Source organism: Clinocottus analis, unplaced genomic scaffold, assembly GCF_023055335.1.
Source record: "Clinocottus analis isolate CAN_PGR_092001 unplaced genomic scaffold, fCliAna1.0.p SCAF_1, whole genome shotgun sequence".
Taxonomy (NCBI): domain Eukaryota; kingdom Metazoa; phylum Chordata; class Actinopteri; order Perciformes; family Cottidae; genus Clinocottus; species Clinocottus analis.
In genome coordinates, this window is record NW_027175820.1 from 10905534 (window position 1) to 10925506 (window position 19973).

General features: G+C 41.7%; 1 protein-coding gene across 3 annotated transcripts in view; it reads left to right on the plus strand.

Moving 5' to 3' along the window:
• Positions 1 to 17924, plus strand: part of acsf3 (acyl-CoA synthetase family member 3) — a 31741-nt gene extending 13817 nt beyond the window's left edge. For 2 of the 3 annotated variants that reach the window (XM_068580223.1, XM_068580231.1), the window contains exons 8-10: positions 12749 to 12883; positions 13321 to 13432; positions 15637 to 17215. In XM_068580223.1, the coding sequence (XP_068436324.1) occupies positions 12749 to 12883; positions 13321 to 13432; positions 15637 to 15751 (362 nt within the window). In that variant the 3' untranslated portion in view covers positions 15752 to 17215. Of the gene's footprint in view, positions 1 to 12748; positions 12884 to 13320; positions 13433 to 15636; positions 17216 to 17376 lie in introns of those variants that run through there. The other variant, XM_068580240.1, reaches the window with a different exon arrangement.
• Positions 17925 to 19973: the final 2049 nt, after the last annotated feature.

The following is a 19973-nucleotide window of genomic DNA, read 5'->3' on the forward strand; positions in this document are numbered from 1 at the left end:
CCAACTTAAACACACACACACATGTGAAACCGTTATTTTTTCCATGGTACCAAAAATTTAAGTTTTTATTATTTTTTGCTAAGACAATGTTAGGTGGCCGTTTCAAGCACTTGACAGAACAACTTCTTTATTTTTTATTTTTATGGTTAAACAGACAGTTTTGCCCGACTGATTACGAAAACGTTAACCTGTGGTTCAGTTGAAATATCTTTGTTCTTTGTTGTTAAACATCAAGCATTTTATTTAAAAAAAAACTTACAAACTCTTAAACCCACACCCCCAATGCTCACTTTTGTTACCTTCCCATCAATCTTTTGGTCTCTCATTTTTCCCACATCCAGCGTTTGACCTTCATGTTACTGTGGAAAATGAACAGTGTTAAGAATGAGACTGCTTTTCAGGGATCTGACTAAGATGTACCTTTCCAGAGGCAAAATGTATGTACTTACTTGAATGACAAATAAGACAAAAACACAGTAAGATATGCATATCTCATTCATCTACGAACAAGCCCAGAGTGAAGTGTTGAAGGAACTTTCCTGCCCTCAATTGTTCCTCCGAGGCAACATCTACTCTCATGCTGCAACGCTCCATCAGTCAGAATTTGTATGCAGCCTGAGAGAATCAACTCGAGCCAAGAAGTGCCATTTATCAAACTAGCTTCTGGCTTGAGTGCAGAACCAACATGTTAGCGTTTGAAAAGATAGCCCTAAAGGTTTACAGTTATCTGATGGCTCTTTTGATATAATGTATCTAAGATCTACGGGACGAACAAAGTTAATCTACAACAGAAATAATGTGGAGTGTTTGTCGGGTATGTTGTTTCTAGGTTTAGTATGAATTATTACAAAGATTTTTTTAAGAATGTATTTTATTGTATTGATCATCAGTGAGAGAATAGACTAGTTTCTGTTTAACTGTACGAGCAATTTACAGAAAATCAACAGTGCTTATTCTCCAGTCGGGTACCGTTGAACCATTCAAGAAAAGAACATATCAAGATTTGATACTTAAAAGAGTCAGGAGTGGTTCATTTTGAGTAGTTACAGCCTTTTTATCACTTCTTACTAATCTGATTTGTTTTGTCTTTTTCTTCTCTGCTGTGAATCTGAAGGTTCAGTGGAAGCGTCTAAGTGACATGCTTCATGTACATTATTATGTATTCGCTTAGTCTGTTTGCATTGTAGTTTGACAGCTTTTATTTTGATCAAAACATCAACATTTCCACCTTTTTATGTAATATTTCTCAGGCATTTGCACTAAAAACAGGTTGATGGAAATGCACTTACTGTTAAGGAGTCACATTCCTCACATTTATCCGAAGATGGATTAAATAGAGCACTTCAGGCTGCTGCATTCGCAACCTGCTTGAAACCCATTCTGTTTGCACAGTGTGGATGACACAAAGTAGAAGATGAAGTCTGAGAAGTAAATACAGCTTAGAGGGGAGACTGACAGGCCAATAGGAAGAGGACACAAAGGGAAAGAGAAGAAAAGTGGAGCATAAGAAGTGGAGAAGAGCGTGAGAGTTTAGATCGATAAGTTCTCAACTGAACAGAGGTGTCTTCTCCAGTGCAGGCGGGTGCTGTGTAGCATGACTGGCAGCTCTATAGGCAAGCTGTCACCTTCTCCGGAGGGCTCTCTTTTTCCACTCATCTTCATGAACATCTCAGCACACATTGATCCGCTTCTGCCTTTTTAAGCCCTCGTTTTGTGATCGCGTGTCTGACGTCCAGAGCTGCAGACAGCGAGGGGCTTTTTGTAGTTGGATTTGATGTCCACATGCAAATACTTTGGGTGCATCACAGGTGAGGAAAAGGTGAGGGAGATGAACTAAAATCAGTGTTATAGATGTGGCTTTAGTTGTAACCTTCCAACCAAGAGAGCCTGGTACTCCACCTGGAATGAATTATGATGCACTGAAATAAACCATAATTATATGTATGAATACATCAATAAATAAGGACTTGTGGGAAGAGAGGTAAGCTGAGGCATTAGCGATTTAGCGGAAGTTGTGTTTGTGTGTGTGTGTGTGTGTGTGTGTGTGTGTGTGTGTGTGTGTGTGTGTGTGTGTGTTAACCCTGCCTTATCTGATCTTTAATTATTCACTTGATTAACTTAAAGAGACTCATGCTCAGAATCAAAAAAGTTAACAAAGGGACTAAAAGGCTGTCATTCTACCTCCATTTTACACTCCTAATTGCTTACTCCAAAACAACAATACTGGCCAAGTTTGGCAATAATTGTGTCAAAATGATTTGGTCGACATTCTGTGGTTACAACTAAAACCATTTGCACAAGTATTTTAGGATGCACCTGCCAGCCTTATTATATGTTATGAATGTTCTGTATGATGCTGAATTTTGTCTATAGACGTTTCATTTAACAAATCACAAACGTTAAAACACGTCAAATTTTGTGTATGTGTGCGTGTGTGCGTGCGTGTGAGTCCTCTTGTTAAATTGTGTGAGTTGGTCTGCCTGTGTCTGCTTGTGTGGGGGGTTGATAGAGATGTAACCCCAGCTGGAAAGGTGAGCTTCAGGTCTGCAGGATAAATTCTCCACAGACAGACAGACAGACAGAAGTGTGGCTCATGTCCTGCAGAGCCATCACTAGTTGTTTGTGCATCGCTCTTTTTTTCCTCTCAGCTGTGCTCTCCATTTCCCTGCCTCCATCCCACTCAGTGTTCCCAATGTCAGATTTAACCTCAAGTCACATTGTGTCCTCCTAACTCCAATGTCAGAGCTCCATATGGGATTCACCAACACCCCACGCTCCCAGCATTATGTTCAAACCAGCCGCCCCTGTAACATTTACAGCCTAGGTGTCAACACATGATGATCTGGGTTTTATGAATACCAGTCGCAGGTACAGGTAGTGAAACGCTGCTTCATATGATCCACTAAACTCCAGGAGTGTTTGGCAAACTGGGAAAGCAACTGCCATGTTGTTTGCTGTATATTTTCCTGCAGAAAACCTTGGAAAAGACAATTTATGATGGAAGAACGTGTATTTACCCTTTCCAAAGGCGAAACTAATCTGAGTTTAGAAATCTGGTTCGCTCAGTGTTCAGGCTGAATAATTGCCGGCTGTTTTCTGGAAGCCGATGTGTCTTGGTTGACTATCAGATGAGTGTGATTCAGTGCAGAGAAGGACTATGTAAACGGCAGTTAAGTAGTTTGCTTGATGAACATGGCCGATCTAAGACAGACATCCATCCTCAAGTTCAGCTTGTTATCTGCTGGTGGAGAGGCAACCCAGCAAGGAATATAATCAGCCACACGAATATAAAGCAATTCAAGCTCCTTTAATGGCGTTATATTAAACAAATTAGATCACTCATCCAAGTGCAAAGTGCTTTCTTGTACGATATTAATTACAAAAAAAAAGAGCTGTGACAAAAGTTAAGGATGATAAATAATGTCAGAGCGGAGATTTCACTGCTTGGCTGTCTGTTATTTATCCTCATTAACTCTTCCATCTAGGCATCGGGGCTTTAATGTGAAACATTAATATTCATATATGCTAAGTGTTTACAGTCACTCTGAGAAGAGGCACAACTCGCATGTAGACCTTTCACATCTACAGATAAGGCTTTCCTCTCCACGGTGATGATGGAGGACACTCAGCTTTAACCCCGTGGTGTGAGAGTTTAGGTCTTGCCGAGCGTGGTGAAAGACTGACTCCACTTGTGCCTTTTTGCCGAGGAGAAGTATCTCCTCACTTTAGGCACTTAAGTGATCCTAGTGCAGAGACATGTATAAACACAACATGGCTGATAAATAGTATGTCTGAAAAGGAAAAACGTGTAATTTCTGGAGCTATTCAATGGATTTTGAACAAGCATTTCGCATACAGTGACTTCACTGTAGCTTCAATGCACCTATAATTGAACGATAAAGGTGCACTCACTAGAGTGCAGATCTTCATCAGGTGTGTCAGCAATGACCACTGCTGTAATGTTTGAATAAATACAACTGACAATTGGTTAACCCTCCGTCCAGACTGCAAGTCCATCAGACGGGTTTTTCACTTCCCCGTCTCTCACTACAGATACGCTGTGATCTGAATACCTGCGCCGGCTTCGAGTCTCAATATGTTGTTGGTTTATCTAAATAATGCCGCTGTGGCGTTTTTCGAGATGTGACGGAGCCACTGGTGTCTTAAGTGTCCACAATGGCCCTAATAGGAATGAGAACAGAATTATAAATCAGATGTATTTATTTTTTAAACGGCACAATAGCATGTTGCGTTAACTACTAAATTAAAAATAGCATCCGCTGTTATCTTTCAGAATAATGTCTGATAACCAATGAATATATATTGCAACAACAGGGCAGCCTGACTTCTCCTGTATGTAGTTTAACTCATACACACACACTCCCTTATGCAAATGTTTTTAATACCATGAATCAATTTACACAGCATGATAAGCATCAATTGTAATAATGCAGCATATAGTGATACCAGTATATCATTAAAACCCTAGTGTGCTAATATGTTTTTGTCTAATTTAGTAGCCCGTTTTTATTAACAGTTAACATTCTTTAAAATGTTAACTGCCCACTGGACAACTTTATTTTGTAACCACACCCTGTACCCATGAATGAAAGTTTTGCTCCTTTTTCCATAACTGTTACAGTCTGAGGAAATGGCTCCTCTTCCGCTACGTAGCCAAGATGGCGCCCGTTTAGTGCGAGTAGTGTCCATCGTTTTACACTAAATGTTTTGACCGTTTGCAGTGCGCCATCCGGGTACTTTCAGTGCGCTGGATTCTGCTGGTTTTGTCAGTGTGGCGCCCTAAGCACTGAAAGTCAGTGCTCAAAGTGCGCGAGTGTTCGGTAGTAGACACGGCCAAAGTGTTGCAAGCTGGATGGTAGAGTCGGGAACGCTGTCTGAAAGTCAGGTTTTTTTGTGAAAATAAGAGCACAGCATACTCTCATCTCACGCTGGGTTGTAAGTCCTAGTTCTCAGCTTATCCATCTGGTTTTTGAGAGAGCGGACATTAGCTAACAACAGGCTAAGTAGTGGTCGTTGAGTAGCCCTAGTCTTTAGATAGCATGTAGCCCTCCTCTCTTGCCACAACGCCGTCCTTTCCTCCCTCTCCGTTGGCTGTGATGTGTTGTTGGTCCTTCCCAGCTGTGTTTGTTAGGGTCTCTGCGTATCCAAAATCAAAGTCTGTTGCGCGATAAGTGAGCTGAAGGTGAGCTTTTCTGATCTCCAGAAGTGCATCTCTGCCATATCGCACTTTTCCGTGCGCAACCATTCTATATTTAGAAAAGATAAATATCTATAACTATATTTAATAGATAAATATCTATACTCTAAAGCCGGCTACATGGCAGCCACATCTCCAGGGTTGAGTGGGGTGTGCAGACAAAACACATGTGCTGAAATCAAGGTCAGCCTCAAATCACATCCTGTTACAAACACTCCTATAAGAGTTATTTCTGGTACAGCAGAAATCTGTTACGGGCTTCCGCTTGAAGGTCCTGAAGAACTAAAAAAAACAAAACATTTTTGTGCAATTTCAGTCGCCTCTCTCTTTCCTCGACACCTCCAGCGGCGACGCTAGTGGTAAACAGGCTGGAGTGTTTTTGTGACGTTGACCTTTGTCATATGTCACACTCTGCCCTTTTCTTTCTCGCACTTTTTGTCGAGGCACAGAAACATGTCCAGGCCACGTGTGCGTTATGAATAGTCCCTGTGTAGTTTTGAATGATCGACCAAGACCTCTGCAATGAAATTGTTTGCCTTAGCACATTCATGAACTCAATCAGAAATCAGTTAATTACAGCAATACATTATTTGGGGAAAGTTTGGAAAATACCAAATAGCTATTTCTGATTTGTGTCAAATCATAGTTCACATTTTCCAGAAATGGTACCATCACAGTCGGGAGTCCCCATGCTGCTTCCAGCCAGCCAGTTCGATGAGTGGGTGCTGAGGAAAAAAGGCAAACAGTTTGCTTGGTGGGTGAAGAGCCAACAGCCTGATGCAGCCAGAGGGATCTAACCTGCATAACATGCATCCATGAAACTAAATAGACTTTGCACGTTCAAAATTGTGTTGGAGAAATTTTGTGTTTTTTTGTGTTATAAAATTTGTTAATATATTGCCTGTCAAGGAAAGGAAAATGTAATATTTGTGTTTTCTGCAGTGTGGAAGCAAAGTTTTTTATGATGTATTTTGATTTTACAGCTTTAGAGTTGCCTTTACAACTGACTCGTCCCCTCTCGCTGCAGACTATTTATAGTTCTCCTCTTTCCTCTAGTTTGTTCAATGTAATAGGCCTGGTTTACTATTGGAATTGTCAAGAATGACATCGCTGTCGACTTCTTTGAGAACCCCAAAAGATGTCAGCAGGACTGAAGGCCAATCACTAGAGTTCTACTAAGATGTTAAAATGTCACGCTCTAACAAAATTGCCTCTGAAGGCAATTTTGTGTTACTCTGAAAAATGTCTGTGGCTTGAATTTTAAACACTGTTTCTAACACACTTCTTTGCACCATTTTGTTTTTCCTGTTAAGAAAAAATGATAATTAAGGACTTCAAATGTAGTGTTTATTTTAAGAAATTTTAATGACTCTGAAAGAGGATGATGCTTTCTGCAGAGCCACTTAATATCATGTTCTTCCTCTCTGAAAGACATGATGGAAGTTTTCTCTGCCCTCCATCCTCCATTTAAAGTCTTGAACTGTTTTTATTTCTTTTTTTTCCACACTGTGTGCCTTCACTTTCTTTTATGCCTCAGAATGAGATGAAAGCCCAGTGCAATTAGGCTTCTTATCGTTTTAATTAAGAAAGCCATTCGGCCATATCTGCCTCCGACGCCATAACACATAATGGCAGAGAGTCTCTGATGCCTGAAGTAGTGTTTGTGTGCGTGCATGTGTGCATGTGTGCGTGTGTGTGTGTGTGTGTGTGTGTGTGTAAGCACCGTGTGTACACATGGAGTATGTCTGTGTACAAGCTTGTGTGTATGTGTGCATCCTAGTAACACAGTTCCCAACAATCTCTCTCCCGCCCTTCTTTCCTCTCTTATCGGTTTATGTTCTCCAATCACTATTCCCACTTGTGCCTCTCTCCAAACATGCTGTTCTTTCCCTCGTTATTTCCTCCTTCTGAAAGAGACAAGGTCAAAGAGTCCTGTGTAAGTACTTCAAACTCAATTCAAGTATGTTGTCTATGAATTTCTTTTTAACCCTGTTGTCAAACATTGCCTCATTAATGCCGTTTCCTTCCCTTACACTTAAACATTTGCAGGCAGATGGACACATTTATTGGTAATTGTATTAGTTTCAGATCATGCATACATAGGACACACACACATAGGACACACTAACAGCGTGTTATTATGCATGTAAACTTCTATTTTTTCCTTCTATCTATCTGCATGCGATGAAACAGAGTTACATAGGTGTAGCGACATTATTTCGACAGTTTATTTTCCTTTTTCCCCCTCATCCAAAAAAGGAGGAAAATAGGGGAAACTGTGACTATTCTTGTTTTTCGTCTGTGAGACTCTTTGAGCAGCAGCTCCTGGGCACTTGAAAATCACCGGGACTCTATTTCTTTGTAAATTTAACAGGCTATTGCCATAATCCCTCTTGTTCAAAGATAAATTGCTATAGGCTACTTAGCAGCAAAGTTAGAGCTTAGTAGCACCAAAATGCCATTAGTCTCCACAGACGGCTACCACAAACTCCTGCAGAAGATTACAGTCTTGGAAACTAAAATCCATCTACTAGAAGTGAACGTGGAGTTAAATGGACTGTGTCAGAACAATACCACATTACCATGGGCTCAAAATCTTATACAAGTGCGAGCTAAGACACAGCTAACGGAACTTTCTCGGTGCAAAGAGGAAATCATACCCTCAGGATGTGAGAGGACGACTAAAGATTTGTGATGAGACTGGCTGGCCCGCACTACCACGCAGGGATAATTCCTCCTCAACCCCTGCATGCAGCTGGACACAGCCGAGAATAGCTGGGCAAAGTATAACCAGCAAAAAAACGGCTCAACAACCAAGCCTACAACTTGAAAAATTACTTGCTCCATTGTCGCAGGACCCTAAATCTGTTGATTTGGATAAGCAACTATCTTCTCAAAGCAGGGTAAGAACTAAGAGTAAATGTGAACTTAAAAGGCATGACTGGGCCTGAGACTCTGCTTGTTGGTTACTATGCTGTAAAAGATGTCAGTGATGCAGCAAGAATACCAAATGCTCTGCTTTTCGACGGATATGGTCTCGGACGTGAGAGACAAAATCTTGAACTTTGTGGCTGACCATCCCACAGTGAAAAACATCATTGTGCATACGGGAAGCTGTATAATGTGAAACAAGAGTCTGAAGTTCTGAAGCGAGACGTGATTGACTTTTTAAACACAGTCAGCTCTGTCAATGCTGAGGTGTTTATCAGTGGCCATCTTCCACCAGCCAGGAGAGGAGATGAAAGATTCAGCAGGCTGAACTGAACAGATGGCTGTCAACTGCATGTACTGACCATCCAGTCCATTTTATCAACAATTTTTACCTTTTCTGGGAGCGCATACATCTTTTAAAGGCAGATGGAGTTTGCCTGAACAAGTCAGGGGTAAAACAGTTTACCTATATTTCAAATGTGACATGAATTCCCCGTCAGTCTGTCCAAATAATTAAACTTAGCTTTATTAAATGTTAAGTCTCTGTCAGGAAAAACAATGTTAATCAATGATTTAATTGTTAGGTACAAACTTGAATTTTTATTTTTTTAACCGAAACGTAGACCAAGATAACAGTGCAGTTGTTCTTATGGAATCAACACCTCCCAACTTTAGTTTCAGGGAAACAAGATTTATTCAGAAGTTTTCCTCCACATCAGCCCTCTCTTGCATCTCAATCAATGAGCTTGTAGATGGCTTCAATTCTAGATTCAAGATGTTTTTATTGTCATATGCACAGATAACAGACAGGTATTCTATATAATGTAAAGCTTATTTTGCTCGGTCCTCCTAACACAGACTTACAATAAACTTATGGTAAGAAAAATAAAAGATAAGGCACAAAATATAAAAGATATAACAGTATTGCACAAAAATATGATAATAATATTGCTATGGTAAATAGGATATAATATGATAATATAATTGCTGTGATGTGATAAAATATGAGAATAGTTCATTGTATCATTATACACTATGCATTGCTACAACATTGCAACTTGTCGGAAAGTTTACGTGTTGAGGATATTTCGGAAGGACACTCTTGAGGTTGCGATGGTGGAAATTGCCGACTTCAGCAAACACAGCGTCCGGGTGTGCTGTCTGTTGTTTACTGATGACATGCAGCAGCCCCAATGCCGTTGCAGAGTTCACTCGAGGCGGGATGTAAACTGCCAGTATAAACAACACGTGGTGTTTGCTGTCAGGTCTAAGAGCCAATCAGCTCTCTGATGTGCGACCGCCAGGCGTTTCCCATCATGCACTGCGCCACGCAGTCAGTGGAGAGCCGCTGCAGCGCCTGGCTCATATGAGATTAACGTTGACCATGTGTGCATGACGTCAGAGCAAAACGGGATCAAGTCGGACACAAATCTAACCAGCATGCATTGCACACGGCGATCGATTCTGCACAGAACTGGCTCATCTCGAAGCCTACTGTCAATCCGCTATAGGTTGGCACACACACATATATATGTATATATATATATATATATATATATATATATATATATATATATATATATATATATATATATATAATCGTTAAATGTAGGTAGATCTTTTTGACTTGGTCATTTTAAAAGTACGGTAGCTTGCGAGTCAAAAAAGTGTGGGTAAATCTACATAACTATATCACCAGGGGACTATAATCCCATACAAGGGCTGGCTAAATGCATGGAAGAAATCAACATCTGGATGTGCCAAAATGTTCTCCAATTCAAAGTCAGCCCACTATCACCTGAAGAATATATCAAAGGTTAGAGGACTTATGTCTCAACAGGATCTGGAGAAACTTGTCCATGCATTTATCTTCAGTAGACTTGACTCCTGTAACGGTGTGTTCACAGGCCTCTGTAAAAAGTCAATCAGAAAGCTGCAGCTGATACAGAACGCTGCAGCACAAGTCCTCACTAAGACCAGGAAAGTGGATCACATCACTCCAGTTCTGAGGTCTTTGCACTGGTTTCCTGTCCAACAAAGAATTGACTTTACAATCCTGCTGCTGGTTTATAAAGCACTGAATGGTTTAGGGCCTAACTATGTTTGTGATCTGCTGCTACCTTATGAACCATCCCGACCGCTCAGGTCGTTTTCTGGTCTACTTTCTGTTCCAAGAGTCAGAACTAACCACGAAGAGGCAGCGTTCAGTTTTTCTGCTCCACATATCTGGAACAAGGTCCCTGAAAGCTGCAGGTCTGCTGAGACCCTCAGCTCCTTTAAATCCAGGTTGAAGACTTTTTGGTTTGCTTTTGCCTTTAATTGAACCAGACTCTAGGATATAAATACATTTCTTCATCTCAGTACTGCATTTTATTTCTTAAACTGCACTGCAACATTTATTATATTTTTGCTATTTGACTGTTTTTTAATCTTTTAAAACTAATGTTTTTGATTGTTTTTAAATCTTGTTTTCTTCCGCATTATGTTTTGCTGCTTTTAAAATTTTTATGCGAAGCACTTTGAATCGCCTTGTTGTTGAAATGTGCTAAACAAATAAACCTGCCCTGCCTTAACACCCAACCAAGCTTCTCTCCTCCCTCTGCTCTCCCTCCCTACTCCCTCCCCTCCCCTGTTACCCTGGCCTATCAGTGCGGAGCAGTGGTCTGTGAAGAAATTCCCAATATCTAAATTTACACACTGTATCAATCTTGTTTAATAGACTGGAAAGCTTATAGCCGCCGTTGAAAGCCGGCAGAGAGGGCAGCAGTGATAAATTGTCGGTGTGCAGGCGACAGCCGCCCGTGATGTATAATGAAATATTTATGATTTATCCCAGCTAATAAACTGAAATGAAGTGCGTGATGTATGGGAACAGATGGGCCCTCTATTGATGCTGAAGCAGAGAGGCAAGAGAGGGAAGAAGAGACAGTGAAGATAGGTGGAGAGAGGGAAACTCAAGATGTGATGAGAGATGCTCCAGAGATAGTGAGGAAAAAAAATGAAGCGCCAGGATGGAAGCAAAAGAAATATTTTAAAAGCATAGTTGTGTGTATTTGGCTCACACTGAGAAAGTGGACAAGAGTAGAAGATGGATAGATACATACGGGGGATAGACTAGAGAATGAGAAATAAGATTAAGTGATGAAGTGGAAGACAGACGGAAGATGGCAGTTAAAACAGACCACCATCAAAATATAATTCTCCACCTGACATTCATCGTGTCGAGGCCATTACAAGAGTGGACTTATTTCCTGCTGTAGTTTCTGCAAACACACACAGCTTACCCTGTTGGAGATGCTCCTAGCAGGGCTGTATACCTTATAAGAGATAAAGGAATAGTCCAACATTTTGGGGAAAGACGTTATTCAGGTGTGAAGATGTAATCATTTTTTATTACCAACAGTATTTATATTACTTTATTGCATTATCTATCTATATATATATATATATATATATATATATATATATATATATATATATATATATATATATATATATATATATATATATATAACCAATATGTCTGAATAGGGTCCATAACGAGAAAATTGTTTCTATAAATAAATAAATGTGCCAATTTTAAGGTTTCTTTTATTTGCTGTAGAATATGTATGTCGAAAAATATTTGAGAATATTAACAATTAGCCTTAAAAGTTCAAAACTCATGGTGTGTATTTGTGTGTTACTGTGTAGTATAACTTCCTCCTTATCCATTCAGCAGATAAATTGTCCACGGTTGTATTGCAGCTACAGCCGCAGCCCGTATCCCTGACCTTTGTTGACGTCTGAGTCCACCCCCTCTATTCAACCCTCCAACCTTAACTACAGTGTCCGCTTAACCTCATCACAGCCTCACACACACACACACACACACACAGCCTCACACACACACACACACACACACACACACACACACACATCTATGCCCTCCTCGGCCCCAGCTGTGGACGTACTACCTGTAATAATCCAAACGGACTCCTTCCTGTACCTGCTTTTCTGCTCTCCACTCTTTTCCTCCTCTGTCCATTTGTCTCCCCCTCTGTCTCTCTCCACTCATCCATACTGACCCATTTCCTCTGCTCGTCATCCCCAGGCCCAGCTGAGCCCCTCGTAACACATACTGTACTCTTCTTCCCCCACACCTGTCCCCCAGACACCTTGTGTGTGTGTGTGTGTGGGGGGGGGGGGGGGGGGGTGCATTGCAGATTGACCCTCTCTGCCTCAAACACACATGCGTCCGCCAACACCATTTTCTCAGATTTTTGTTTGTTTTTAGCAATGCTGCATTAAATATCTGACAACTATTGGATGGATCAACGTTAAAAATGGATACATCCCGAACCTTTCCCATAGCGCCACCAGCAGGTGGCTTAACCCATTGTCAGCATATTATCATGCTGACATCAACATTCAGCTTAAAGCACCATTGTGTCTTGGAAAAGCCTGAAGAACCTTAGTTTGTTTAAATATGCAAAATAAATCACCTTAATTACAACCATTGATTTCTTAATTTTTTTTTTTAATATATCCTTTTACTCATCTGTTTTATGCCTAATTATTTTTGCACTGCCCCATTCTTTGTATAATTGTTTCTTTTAGGAGACACTGCTGTCTACAAACATGGTGTGTTTTGGATTATGGGCCGCAGCAGTGTTGACATCATCAAGAGTGGCGGCTACAAGATCAGCGCACTCGAGGTGGAGCGCCACCTCCTGGCTCATCCAGACATCATAGGTAAAAGGGCTGCAGAGGTTAAGTCTAAGTAGATGTTGTTGTTGTTTTTTGTTATTTTGCCTCCGTTCTGTCGCAGATTGAATTAAAGTGTCAAGGAATTAGAGTGTGGTCATCAATGAAAGGTCAACACTTAGAGTTTTTCGAGACTAAGCAGCGGACTTTTCTTGACTGTTCCTGAAAATGAATAGACTTATTGAGAAAAGGGACTTTAGTTCCTACACTGTTCATCGTATGTGCATGCTAAACACCCTCTACCTCGACGTAAAAGTCAGCTCTCTAAACCCCAGTTATTATTATTCCCTTTTAAAATCAATGTGCTGAAGTACAGAGTGGCAACATCCTAATACTTACTGACTGCATTGCAAGATGATAGGATTTGAGCAGTTGAAACTTAACAACAACATGCCTGCCTGTCTGTGTCATTTCTAACCTTGCAGATGTAGCTGTAATTGGGGCTCCAGATGCCACTTGGGGTCAGAAAGTCACTGCAGTGGTGCAGCTGAAGAATGGACAGACGATGACCCTGCCAGAGTTGAAGACCTGGGCAAGGTACTGTGACTCAGCTAGCTGTTGCTTAGCTCTCTGATTACATTTGGCTGTTATTGTGTGCATACTTGTTTTTTCTGAATGTACTTAATGGATGTCTGATAATAGATTATTAATTCAACTACTATTAACTGCTGCTCACAGGCACTGAAGTGTGGAAGAAGCTTTTAAACACAGAGGTATAAACCTGCATCCTTCTGTCTGTGGTTGTCTGAAAAAAACCCACAACCCCTTCATTTATTTCCAACTAAGAAAATGCAGGCTCAGTGAAAAAGTTAAACCCGGCCCAAGTTGTGCAGCAGCACAAGTTCCCATTCCTGGAAGAAGTTGATTTTATAGCTGCTTGGTAAAATTATTTCTCATAGTATGATAATCTTTGCGGCAGCAGGTGGTCTCTACACCGTACCACCAGTGGAGACTGTGACCTGAATAACTTGCAACCAATCCACCATCCTGAATTCACAAACACAAAATGAGCACCATGTCCCATTATTACAAAGGAGTGCTGACCCATCTTGGTTAAATCGTGTTACGCTGATTCAAGAAGAAAAATTCCGCAGCTCTTTGTCAGTCTTGTGGTAAACAAATGAAGGCTCCTAATGCAGACTCTACAGTTCAGCACACACATCCCCAGCGACCGGCCCTGCAGTCTGCAGATCAATACGAAGGGATGTGAGAGAAAGAGAGGCCAGAAATGGACTAATGAGGGGAGGTGAAGGAAAGACAGAAGATGAAAAAGAGAGAGATGCAGAGGAAGCGAACAAATGGTTGTTACGAAAGGCTTTGTCTTACCTACAAACTGATTTTCTTTTCTGCCCTTTCTAAATGTCAGTAGAGTTTATTTTGTCGAACGCAGACAGTTGGTGGTGACATGCAGCCCTTCGCATTGGAGCGACAGAAGGCACAAACACTCCTCATCTTTTTACATTTCCTTCTCTTTTACTCACCCACTATATCATTTTTGTCTCTTCACTTTCCCACCATCTGTTTCGGTCCACTACCCTATCTTTCTGCAATCCACCCCTGCCATTTTATTGTTGTGTGTGTGTGTGTGTGTGTGTGTGTGTGTGTGTGTGTGTGTGTGTGTGTGTGTGTGTGTGTGTGTGTGTGTGTGTGTGTGTGTGTGTGTCGGTTAAGACTGGGGGCCCCATATGGTGTGGGGGTTTTTTAGATCCTACTGCTGTGCTGTGGCCTGCTGGTCCAGCATGGTGGCTTACTACTACTGCTTGTGACACAGGTTAACACACACTTGCACACACGCTCACACACTTTTCCCCACACAGTGTTTGCAGCCAGGGGTGCTGCCAGCGGACAGGCAGTGCCAGCACACAGCCCGCTGCTGAGGCCAGGGTGCAGGGGAGAGAGAGGGAGAGGGAGATAAAATGAGACATAAACAAGTAGATGGATGCTCACTCTTCAGTGCCCTGGCTTCAGCTGTCAGTCTGAATCTCTATCACACCCTCTGCACCCCACACTGCCTTGAACACACACGCTAGCGCACACACACACACACACACACAAACACACTGCCCGGGAGAAATTGGTGACACGAGCGAGCCCCATTACAGAGATGTGTATGTATGCACATATACTCGCTCACACTTTACTCACTGAGTCAGAGAGACGGAGACATCTGCTGAAAGGAGTGTTTGATGGCAGCAGTATGAGTCATTATGCTCACTCGCACCACAAGCATGCACACAGGAACACACACATGCGCACACTCTCAGGCACAAACAAACAAACTAGGTTAGAAGATAATAGAAAAGCTCCAGGCTTCAAGACTTGACGTAACAACCGTGCACTCAAAAGCGAAAAAATAAAACACTTTTAATTATCCCAGCCTTCTGTTTTTCTTTTTATTATTTCTTTTTTTCTTTTATTTCATCTCACAGTGATTATATTGTTTTGTACGAGAAGGGAATTGTCTGTGTCTGGAAGGCGAATTGGGGATATTAGGGAAGAGAGCTGCAGAGTGTATGAAGGACATTTCTCTTCTTATCTCGACTACTCTGCCACAGGGCTAGCCTTTGTTTTGCAATTGTTTTCTGTTTTTCTGGTGTGTGTTTTTTTCTTTGTTGTTGCGTATGTGCGCGTGTGCATATTCCCATCCATGTGTGCACATGATCAGTGTTGTTCTTGTCTGTGTTTATCTTCCTTTCTGCAGTAAACAATCATCAGTGTATTAATATCAGTGTTTATTGCAGGCAGCACATGGCACCCTACACCATCCCCACAGGCCTGCTGCTGGTGGAGGAGGTGCCAAGGAATCAGATGGGCAAGGTCAACAAGAAGGACCTCCTGCGACACTTCTTCCCATGACCGGATCTCCTCCATATGTATGTCTACATAGATGTTCCTGGTGAAAAACTTCAGATGTACGACACTTCACGGCTGTCCTAAGACCAGACAAGTGTACAGGGGAAATATAGAGTGTAATGGAAAAAAACACCTCGGTGAAAATGACTTAACCTCTGAGGTAACTCAATCACAACTATGAACACTGCGACACAGGTAAATCTATTACATTGATTGCCACCTATGTTTAGCACGAGAGGTCTGGAAATCATTTGTTTGATGTGTGATTTATTGAAGCAATATAAAACAACTGTCGAGAAAAGAGTCCAGATCGCAGCTAGTAAAAAAGTGTCTGAAGTGGCATCAAGAATAGATTAAAATTCAAACAAATCTTGATCTGATAGATATATATAAATATAGATATAGATATAGATATATCTATATAGATATAAAAATATATATCTATATAGATATAGATATAATATCTAAAACGTTGTCAAGTACTGTTAATTTTGATGTAAAAGAACCAACTTTTGTCAGGTTTGCAATTGTAGTGGTGTCCCACTTCCATCATGCAATAGGTTGAGTATGAAGTTTGTTCACACTGGAGACAACAATAAATGTACTCAAAACAGTTATTATGCAACTTAATGGACACGTTTGTTCCACAATGCAATGAACAAGGGAAACGCAGATGGCGGTGAGACAGTTCATGGAAAACAAAAGTAATAAGCACAAAATCTTTGACTTTTTTTGTTTGCTTTATCTCTCTGAAGTTCATGTGACTTTGGCACTATTGGGGCAGTTTCTTGATTTCTTGTATAGTAACTGCAAAAATATTGCACTAAGATTAATATATTGTACATACTTTGTACAATTAATATGTAGTACAGAACTGATACCCATATGAAAACCTTGAGTATCTGCCAACACTAATCCAATACAGCCCTTTTCCCTCTTTTAAACAACTAAGATGTTAATAATACATTCGTATGGATGCACTCTGCCTCACCTAGCCATCTAACGAGGATCATGCTTAAACTGTGAAAGAAATATTCTGCTCCCTAAAGGGAAGAAACACACAGCCCATAACTTACTGCTGCTTCTCTTCTTCTTTAAACTGTTCCTTACAGCAGCATGTTGGATGAGTCAGCACCATTCAAACATTCAAAATTAATTCATACTTTTGTTTAAAGGACATTGTAAGTGGAGTGTAAAATACTTACCTACCGACTGTCTTTGTGAACAGTGTTTTCATTGGTGTATTCTGATGTTATTGGTGAGAATGGTTTGATCAGAGAAATCTAATGGGCACATTTTGTGGTAGAGCGGTGTTACCAGAATCAAAAAGCATGCTTAATTAAATTGTATCAAACCCAATAAAAGAAAATGTGTTGGTAGAACAGGAGACATCATAAACTCTGAAATGGAATCGGTGAGAGAAACCTGTTAATGTGAGCATTGTACACACGCTGGTGCACCCGGAATAACGGGTCATGTTTTCCTGAAGAGTAAAAAAAAAAAAAAAGTATAAAATACAAATTGTTTTGGAGTTATTTTTGTTTGCTACTTTTTCAAGAACTACAGTGTAGTTACACTTGTTTTCATTGTGCTTGTTTGTGTGTATGTGTGTGTGTGTTTCTGTGCAGCTGTGGTTACACAGGTGTGATGAGAGCCTGAAGGCGGATTCTCTAGCAAGGCACAACACCACAGCTGGATGCCCCGCACTCCATCTGACTAACCCTCTCGCTCCGCTCGCTCTTCCCTCCTCTCACCCTTTCTCATCACCATTTCTCCAATACTTCACCTCTTCTGTCTTCATCACAAGCCAAAAGAGATTGCAGTAGCACCGGGACCGACTTGACTGTGAAGACTCCTTTTGAATGAGCCCTGGCGCGCTGCCAGAATAGGCAAGAGAGTTTGTGAGGAGATGTAAGAAAAAGGCTCAGAGAGGAGCAAACACATGAAGCAGAACTGTGAGAGAAATTGAAGCCTTAACTAGAGAGGGCTCGAATAAGAAAAGTTGATAGAAGAGAGGTGGTTGATAGAAATGAAGATGTAGAAGAAAGTCAGTGTAGGGTTTGTAAATAAAGAAGAAAGGCACTAAAATATGGTTGAGATTAACAGTCGTGATGAACAGCCAGAGAGCTGGAGATGGAAAGAAACACAAGTGCAACCCCCAGCCGATACAACCTCCTTTACTCATACACACACACACACACACACACACACACACACGCGCGCGCTTGTCCGCCCACAGTCACCAGAGACCTGATTAAGAGAGCACAGCTATCGATCTGTGGGCTGGCAGGCTAGGATGGATGAGCAGGCAGGGCTGCAGGAGCACCAGAGGACAGCTCCAGTGCCCCCAAATCCCTCCCGCCACCCCACCCACGCCAGACCTGGGAGTCGGCCAGGAGGGCTGGGGCCGCCACGCCGAGGCTGCAGCTAGCAGCAGAGGGTCAAAACGAAAACTGAGGAGTGTCGAGCTGGTGAGGAGTAATAGATACACTCTACTGTAGGTGTGTGTGGTTAAGGGGAGGGGGCACTAAGGACGGGTTCAAGTGCCTCCCTGGTGCACAAAAATGGGGGTAGGGAAGCTGGTGGATATTCCCTGGACTCGAGCTTGATGGAGTACTCGTGCCCTTGAACTACATCCACCTCCCTTTCACACACACACACACACACACACACACACACACACACATTCAAACCCTCCCGCCCTGTGTTTGCCGGAGCATGGTGAGGGAGGTTGTCTGCAGATGGCTGCTTATTGGGCCCCAGGGTCCTGGAGGCTGGGTTATGGGGGACACCGGTGAGGTTGTTTATGTGTTGGAGACACTTAGAGAGATTGGGCAGAATGGCAAAGGTTTAAAAATAGTAGGCGATGTTGTAAAAAGATGACGGGAGACTTTACACTGTCGTGTTGATTTGGTGTCTTTTTACTTTGTCACAGTTTCACTTTCAATGTTCATTATTTACTTTTCTAGATTAGCGTAGCTTCCTTTTAGGACGATGGACACATTAGGTTATAGCAGGAGCCAGCTGGCATCACAAGCTAACAACAGATTGAAACAGTATTAGATTTCCAAGTGAGATTTTTTTTTTTTATTACATCCAGCACGCTGATTGAATGCCAGCTCATTCAATCATTGATTCATTTTCTCAACCCGTTCTCAGCATCGTATCCCAGCATACACCTGGTACAGACCAAAAAGCTTGACAGCATGCAACTTTGTCACAGGGCGGACAGAGACCTACGTCCAATCCATCAAGTTGTTATTAACAACAAAGGACACAAGGAAGGTATGAACTATCTCCATAGACATCGTCTAAACAAAAGTTACAATGGGCTTCAGGATAAGAGCAATTAAAGAGCAACTGAACACCAGCTGATCCCCGGTGGTTTAACCCCCAGAGTGTCAGTACGCGATGACATCACGGTTGTGTGTGGTTACAGGTGCAACAGGACCCTTCTGACCACACCCAGCGGTGATGCTGCTGAAAAATAATTACATTTTAGGGAAATACTTGTTCACTTTCTCACCAAGAGTTGGATGACGAGATGGATATTTTCACAGTATGAACCTGAGGAATACACTGGTTACCTGTGAGAGTTTTGGGTTCCTATATGGACACAACAGTTCACTGATGTACTAACACAGAATTTAAACGTCACAAAGCAGCCAATGCGGAGAGGTCAACAATAGTAATATGCCCCGGGTACTCTGAGGATTTGCATTTGAACTTGTGCATATAGTGTGCAGCTTTGAAGCTCATCCTCTGTCACTCTGACTCCACAGAGGTCTCGGTCTGCCCGTCATTCTGCTGTGAACATGAAAGTCATCCATCATATATGATTCTGGAGGAGAAAGAAGTTCCTCCCTCTTCTCTTTGAACACCGACTGCATAATAAACAGGTCAGGCTGAAGTAATGAGCCACAGAAACACAGTGGTCTTTGAATTTGTGGCAGTACTTACACACTGCTGCTGTGTTGTACATTGCAGTCACAAACAGAAAATCAGGCTTCAATTATACAGTCAAACATTACCATGTGCACTCTTTTGACAATCACAAAAGGCTTCGGGCCTCCAGCTACTTGATCAACATGACAGGCTTTATGGATGTAAGTGGGTAGAGAGAGGAGTGATGGGAGGATGACAGGCAAGGCTCTTCAGCCCCAGGGACACCCTGAGTATACAGTACACACACACATACAAACACACATCACTGAATCCAGAACCC